General features: G+C 42.4%; 1 protein-coding gene across 1 annotated transcript in view; it reads right to left on the bottom strand.

Annotated features, from left to right (window-relative positions):
- CD226 (CD226 molecule) overlaps positions 1–7,545 on the bottom strand; it is an 89,083-nt gene that overhangs the window by 28,112 nt on the left and 53,426 nt on the right. The window contains exon 4 of the mRNA XM_010855212.1: positions 397–744. Within this exon, the coding sequence (XP_010853514.1) occupies positions 397–744 (348 nt within the window). The remainder of the gene's footprint in view (positions 1–396; positions 745–7,545) is intronic.

Genomic DNA, 7,545 nt, shown 5'->3' with positions numbered 1-7,545 from the left:
CCAAAACAAGAACCGCTCGCTGCCACTCAAGAAAGGCCTGTGCAGCAACAAAGACCCAGCACAGCCAGAAATAAATTGATTAAATTAATAAAAAAAAATTTTAAAGACACTTTTTAAAAAAGAAATTATATAGTCAAAACATATTGGGTGTTAATGCCACATATTTTTCAGATGCACTGAATTTTTTAAAAGTTTTTGGAATATGACAGATCCAAAAAAAATCTGTGATTGACGGATCAGCAAGATAAAGAATAACATTCAGTAACTGACAACTTACCAAATTCAATCATTACAGGTATTTTGTATAAGAAAGTCATGAGAAAGACAAAAGAAATCAACCCACAGCAGCGAGCTTTTCCCATTTTTGACACGTGGAGACAGGTGCCACCCACTCACCATTGGTTACGGTCAATCTCATCACGAAGGTTTCTTTTTCCCCAGTGCTGGCTTTGAAGCCACAGCGGTAGAGTCCTGAGTCAGAGCCTATAACATTAGGCATGGTGACAAAGGCCTTTTTCATGCCCTTGTTGCAGTTGCTCAGTATCTGTCTTGGGTACTTGGACGTGTAATTTCTTCCTTGGGACAAGTTGCAGCTTATTAAGAGGTCAATCTGCTGGGGCTGGATCTTTTCCCATGACACTTCTTCTAACAGATGGTTCTCTCGAGGCTCACAGGTGAGCGTGATGTTTTTTCCAGGTTCTGAGACCATCTGGCTATTTGGTGGCCCAGCATCCTCAAAACTGTCTGAAAAGAACAAGCAAGTGATTACATTTTGGTCCTCGAGTTCTTGGATATAAGGGTGGAGAAATCCAGAAAGCTCTATGAAAATGATGATTAATGATGTTATTTAACATAGTCTCACTGAGTGTAAATGATACCTTTACACCACATTTTTTATAAGAAAAGGATTTTTGAAAGAGGCTGGAACATAAATAGAAAAGAGGATGTGGTTGTTCACACATATTCCTTTAAGATTTCCTTGGTTAACCATATAATAGGAACATAACTGAACCCCCTGGAGTTTTTCTTGGTAGTGATCATATCAAAAGGCTCAATTTCACAAGACTGTTCTGTGGTGATGCTAGGCTGGTGACTCAAGTGTTTGAGTATCAAATATACAGATTGTAACCTTACTGATTGAGACTTTAATGGCCATAAAAGAAAGAGCAAATCATTGTCACAGAATATATACATAAACTCATCTTTCAGATATACAGGTTGTCTTATGCATAGATAGAGCAGGAACCCACATGTGATATGAATTCCTGGAAACCAAGAAAGCTCTCTAATACTTTCCCACCTCCCTATCACCATAGCTGGCAAACCCAGCACACAGTGCTCAGGAAATCATTACCAACTATCTAAGTCAGTAGTTCTTATAATGTGGTCTGAGGACCCTAGGGAGTTCCCGGTCTGAGACCTGCAATAACAAACTTATTTTCACAGTTATATTAAGATTTAACTTACCTTCTTAAATCTTATTATATAAGAATATATATATATATATTCTTAGAAATTCATCATCATATAGGAATATACTGATGTTTTCAGAGGCTCTGATGGATAATGGGATATGTACTTATAAACCAGACATGGAACAACAGACTGGTTCAACATTGGGAAAGGAGTATGTCAAGGCTGTATACTGTCACCCTGCTAATTTAACTTATATGCAGAGTAGATCATGTGAAATACCAAGCTGGATGATTCACAAGCTGGAATCAAGATTGCCAGGAGAATTATCAATATGGCATTTCACATGATGTACTCTGCATAGAAGTTATTGAAAAGTATATCATAGAGCCTCTTGATGAGGGTGAAAGAGGAGAGTGAAAAAGCTGGCTTAAAACTCAACATTCAAAAAACTAAGATCATGATATCTGGTCCCATCACTTCATGGCAAATAGAAGGGGGAGATGTGGAAGCATGGACAGATTTTATTTTCTTGGGCTCCAAAATTACTGCAGATGGTGACTGCAACCATGAAATTAAAAGACACTTGCTTATTCTAAGGAAAGCTATGACAAACATAGACAATGTATTAAAAAGCAGAGACATCACTTTGCTGACAAAGATCATCTAGTCAAAGCTATGACTTTTCCAGTAGTCATGTAAGGATGTGAGAGTTGGACCATAAAGAAGGCTGAGCACTGAAGAATTGATGCTTCCAATTTGTGGTGCTATATAAGATTCTTGAGACTCCCTTGGACTGCAGGGAAATCAAGCTTATCAATCCTAAAGGAAATCAACCCTGAATATTCATTGGAAGGATTGATACTGAAGCTAAAGCTCCAAAACTTTGCCCACCTGATGCAAAGAACTAACTCATTGGGAAAAACCCTGATGCCTGGAAACACTGAAGGCAGGAAAACAAGGGGGCAACAACGGATGAGATGGTTGGATAGTATCACTGACTCAGTGGACATGAGTTTGAGCAGACGCCAGGAGATAGTGAAGGACAGGGAATCCTGGCATGTTGCAGTCCATGCGGTCTCAAAGAGTTAGACACAACTAAGTGACTGAACAACAACAACAATTTGTAAGTTCTGGTCTTTTCAGTTTTATGCCATTTTAATATCTAATATAGTAAATATTGATAGTTATAAGCAATATTAACAAAAGACTCTTTGGAGTCCCTGATAATTTTAAGAGAATAAAGGGAACAAATAATTCTAAAATTTATATGGAACCACAGAGCCAAAAAAATCTTGGAAAAGAACAAAGCTGGAGGCATCACACTTCATGATTTCAAACTATTCTATAAAGCTACAGTAATTAAGAACGTGATACATAAAGACATAAATACAGATATATTTCTAAAGAAGACATACACATGGCCAACAGACACATGAAAAGATGCTCAACATCACCAACCATCTGCTGCTGCTGCTGCTGCTAAGTCGCTTCAGTCATGTCCGACTCTGTGAGACCCCATACACGGCAGCCCACCACGCCCTGCCGTCCCTGGGATTCCCTAGGAAAGAACACTGGAGTGGGTGGCCATTTCCTCCTCCAATGCACGCAAGTAAAAAATGAAAGTGAAGTCGCTCAGTCGTGTCCAACTCTTAGTGACCCCATGGACTGCAGCTTACCAGGCTCCTCTGTCCATGGGATTTTCCAGGCAAGAGTACTGGAGTGGGGTGCCATTGCCTTCTCCCTCACCAACCATCAGGGAAATGCAAATCAAAACCACAATGACATAGCTCCTTACACTTGCCAGAATGGCTATTATAAAACAGACAAGAAATAATCAGTATTGGTGAGGATGAAGACAGACGGAAGTCCGTGTGCACCGCTGGTGGGAACATAATAAATTGGTACGACCTGTGGAAATAGTACGGAGGTTCCTCAAAAGATTAAAAATGTAACTACAACATGATTCAGCAATCTCACTTTTGGATATTTATCCAAAGAAAATGAAAGCGCTTATTTGAAAAGATACATGCACCCCTAAATTCACACTGCAGCATTATTTACAACAGCCAAGATTATGGAAGCAACTTAAGTGTCCATCAACAGATGAATGGATAAAAAAGATGAGGTATATACACACAATGGAATATACTCAGCCATAAAAAGAATAATGACATCTTGCTCTTTGCAACATCATGGATAGACCTAGAAGGTATCATGCTAAGTTAAATAAGTCAGATAGAGAAAGATAAATACCATATGAAAAACAAACAAACTAACAAACCAGAAGCAAACTTATAGATACAGAGAACAAACTGGCAGTTGCTAGTGGGGAAAAGATGGGGGGATGGGCGAAACAGGCGAAGGGGATTAAGAGGTACAAAATTCCAGTTATAAAATAAACAAACAAGGTATGTAATGTACAGCATGGGGACTATATATAATAATATTGTATTGGAAATTCCCTGGTAGTCCAGGAGCTAGGACTGGACTCAGCAGTTTCAGTGCTATGGGCCTAGGTTTGATCCCTGGTTGTGAACGAAGATCCCGCAAGCCACTCAGGGCAGCCAAATAATATCAATAATATTGTACTAACTTTGTATGGTGACAGATGAACAAGACTTATCCTGGTGATCAGTTCGTAATGTACATAAACGTTAAACCACTATGTCGTACACTTGAAACTAATATAATATTACATGCAAAATATACTTCCAATAAAGAAAAAAGGCATAGAGACGAGAGGACAGAAGAGGAGAAGGGAAATCGCTCTTGAAAAAACAATTTATTATAAAATACAATAAGACACGCCATCTGTGTTAAACTACAATACTCTGTCTATGCAAGTCTCACGTCCCCCAAAAACTAGCTTCCTCCTCAGCAAGTGGATCCATGTGACAAAATGCTGTTGGAAAGAGAAACCACAGCCCTGCAGTTTACGATCTGCAGCCATACAACAATTCACAGAGCTAACACTCCAGACAGAAAACACTTCCTGTCCAAGCAAGACGACCCAACACCAGGGGAAAAAAAGGAAAGGGAGACCATGCACGAGAAGAAAATAAAAGCTTAAAGGAAACAAAGGAGAACTGAGATTCAGACAGGGAGAGGAAGGTATGAGAAAAGAGAAGGAAACGTGGGGCAGTATAAATGAAAGGCTACACCAGCGAGGGGCCCTGTGTTGGGAGAAGTGAAAGAACAGAGACATAATTTTAACAAAAAAGAGCAACAAAAACTTTCTGCGAGCCGTGCTGGACCCTGGGAAGGAAGAGGCCCGCTTGCTCTCCCCGCGGGTTTGCTGTCTGTCGTCAGGGCCAGAGCCCCTGTTTGTTTGCTTTGTTTTCCTCTGTGGGTCTCGCTCGGGGTCTCGGGCGGACAGACCCTTCAGGGAGAAGGCACAGGGAGGTTTTCACAGCGCAGGCCCTGGGTAAGGACCCGACCCACCTGTCACTAGACACTAACTGGACTGAAGGTCAAGGCCCCCATGGCAGAGGCAGGTGACTGCAGCACAGACGCGCCCCCATTAACCTCTGCCGATGAACCAAACAGCTGACTGGTGTCCCGTGAGAATCCAGACCCCGAGGAGGGCTGCAGAGCCTGCCCTGCGCAAAGGCTTGCTGGGCTCAGGCCTCCTGGTCCCCCTGCTCAGCACATGTAAAGCGACATGGAACGACGACCCTGAAAGCAACAACCAGAGAGACCCCACAAGCCCGAGACGACCCGGCATCTGGATGTGCTTGGAACTGGAAAGGGAATCTACTTAAAGGAAGGATCAAAATGACATCATTAAAAGGGAAGCAAGAGGATGATTAAAAATAGAAACAAAAAAAAATAAAAACCAGTTAATTTTATATATATTTTAGTTACATATGGATTTGTAGTGCACACATAGAATAGTCTGTGTTGTCTTTTGTTTGAAAGACTAGTTTTTAGAACAGTTTATGGTTGACAACAAAATTGAGAGGAAGATACTTCCCTGCCTTTGTGTGTGTGTGTGTGTGTGTGTGTGTGTACACACACACAGCCTCCCTCATTATCAACATCACACACAGAATGATAACATCTTTTATCAAGGCTGAACCCACAATGACACATGATAATCATACAAAATCCATCATTTACCTTAGAGTTAACTCTTGGTGTTGCACATTCTATGGTTTGGACAAATGTGTAAGGACATGCATCCATCATCACCATGCCATGTAGTTTCCCTGTTCTAAAACCCTCCATGTGCTTCTAATAACCCCTCAGTCCTGCAAACCACTGAGCTTTTTATTGCCTCATAGTTTTACCTTTTCTAGAGTGTCATACAGTTGGAATCCTACATATGTAGTCTTTTCCCAGGGCTTTCGTCATGGCTCAAATGGTAAAGAATCTGCCCGCAATGCAAGAGACCTGGGTTCCATCCCAGGGTTGGGAAGATCCCGTGGAGAAGGAAATGGAACCCCACCCCAGTATTCTTTCCTGGAGAATCCCATCGACAGAGGAGCCTGGCGGGCTGCAGTCCGTGGGGCAGCAAAGAGTCAGGACAACTGAGTGACTAACACTTTCACTTTTTCTTCCACTTAGTAATATCGATTGAAGTTTCCCCTGTGTCTTTGCATGGTTGGATAGCTCATGTCTTTTTAGTACTAAACAATATTTTGTCATCAGGATGTACCACAGTGCCATTCACCTACTAAAGGACATCTTAGTTTATTCTAAGTTTGGGAACTTAGGAATAAAGCTGCTATAAACAACCGTGTGTAGGTTTTCACATGGATATAAGCTTTCAGTTCCTTTGGACAAACATCAACAAGCAAGACTGTTGGACTGAATGGCAAGAGTAGGTTTAGTTGTTTAAGGACTGACCGTCTTCCAAAGTGGCTGCACCATTTTGCATGGAAACCAGCAGTGAATAAGAATTCCTGAATGACTGAGCTCCACTTCCTGCCAGCACTGGGTGTGGTCAGTGTTCTGGCTTTGGGCCATTCTAATAGGTTTGTCAGTGTGTTGCTTTCACGTGATTTTTTTTTTTAATTGTAGAATAACATGATGAAATCCTCTGCACTTTGCATGTGTTTTTTTCTGGCAGGGTAATGGATCATTTCCGAAAATTACTTCAGTGCTTCACTGCCGTTTCCAAGCACCATTCAGTCCCTGGGCACCACCTGCATTCCGGGGTGCCTCTGGGCATCCTACCGCTGTCTGCCCGCCATCATATCCCAGCCACTCACCATCCTCCCCAACAGTCCTCACTGGTTCTGCCTGCAGTGTGAGCAGCTCTGCCACAAAAGTCACCAATCTCACAAAACCCTGACTTCTGTTTTACTTCAAACTTCATAAACCCAGACCTTCATTTACCATTCTGTCCTTAGGACCTAGAACAGTGCTTGGCATAGAGTAAAACATCAACTGATATTTTTCTAACAACAACAACAAAAACAATAATTTGCAGTTTCACTTGGCAGACAATATGCAATGTGTATCTGTTGATAATATTAAGAAATGTGCTTAGTATCACATTTAGAATGCCTAAATGAATTAATAGGGCTTCCCAGATTGCTCAGTGGTAAAGAATCTGCCAGCCAATGCAGGAGACGAAGGTGCGATCCCTGGGTGGAGAAGATCCCCTGGAGAAGGAAATGGCACCCCACTCCAGTATCCCTGCCTTGATAATCCCATCGATAGAGGATCCTGGTGGGCTCAGTCCACGGGGTGGTGAAAGAGTTGGGCACAACTTAGCAACTAAATAACAACAACAAAATGAATTAACGTTTCCCAGCAACCATTATCCATGTTGACAAATTCACAACAAAGGCACTGGAGTCGCCACAACGCCACCCTGGAAGTAGCCGCCTTGCCCAAATGATCAAACCTGACTGTGATCAAGCCTCTAAATCCAAGGACCAATCTGCAGAACTAGGAAGGGCAGAGAGACGTGCCACGTGACACCCTGGCCAACACTCCAGGGGAAGACGGGAACCAGAAAGCTCCTCGACACTGAGCAAGGTCTCCCCCGGCCCTGAAAGCCTGCTTTGCACGCTGACCCTTTGCTTCCCCATCCGTTCAGAATTCTGCAGGGCACCCGCTGCCCTGGACTCCGCCTGCTCAGTTCCGACCTGAGCTTCCGCGCGGAGCACCGTTTCCACC

Source organism: Bison bison, unplaced genomic scaffold (genome assembly GCF_000754665.1).
Source record: "Bison bison bison isolate TAMUID 2011002044 unplaced genomic scaffold, Bison_UMD1.0 scf7180017864360, whole genome shotgun sequence".
In the NCBI taxonomy this organism is placed as follows: domain Eukaryota; kingdom Metazoa; phylum Chordata; class Mammalia; order Artiodactyla; family Bovidae; genus Bison; species Bison bison.
The sequence above is the reverse complement of the archived record's forward strand: the minus strand, read 5'-3'. Positions and strand labels throughout refer to the sequence as shown.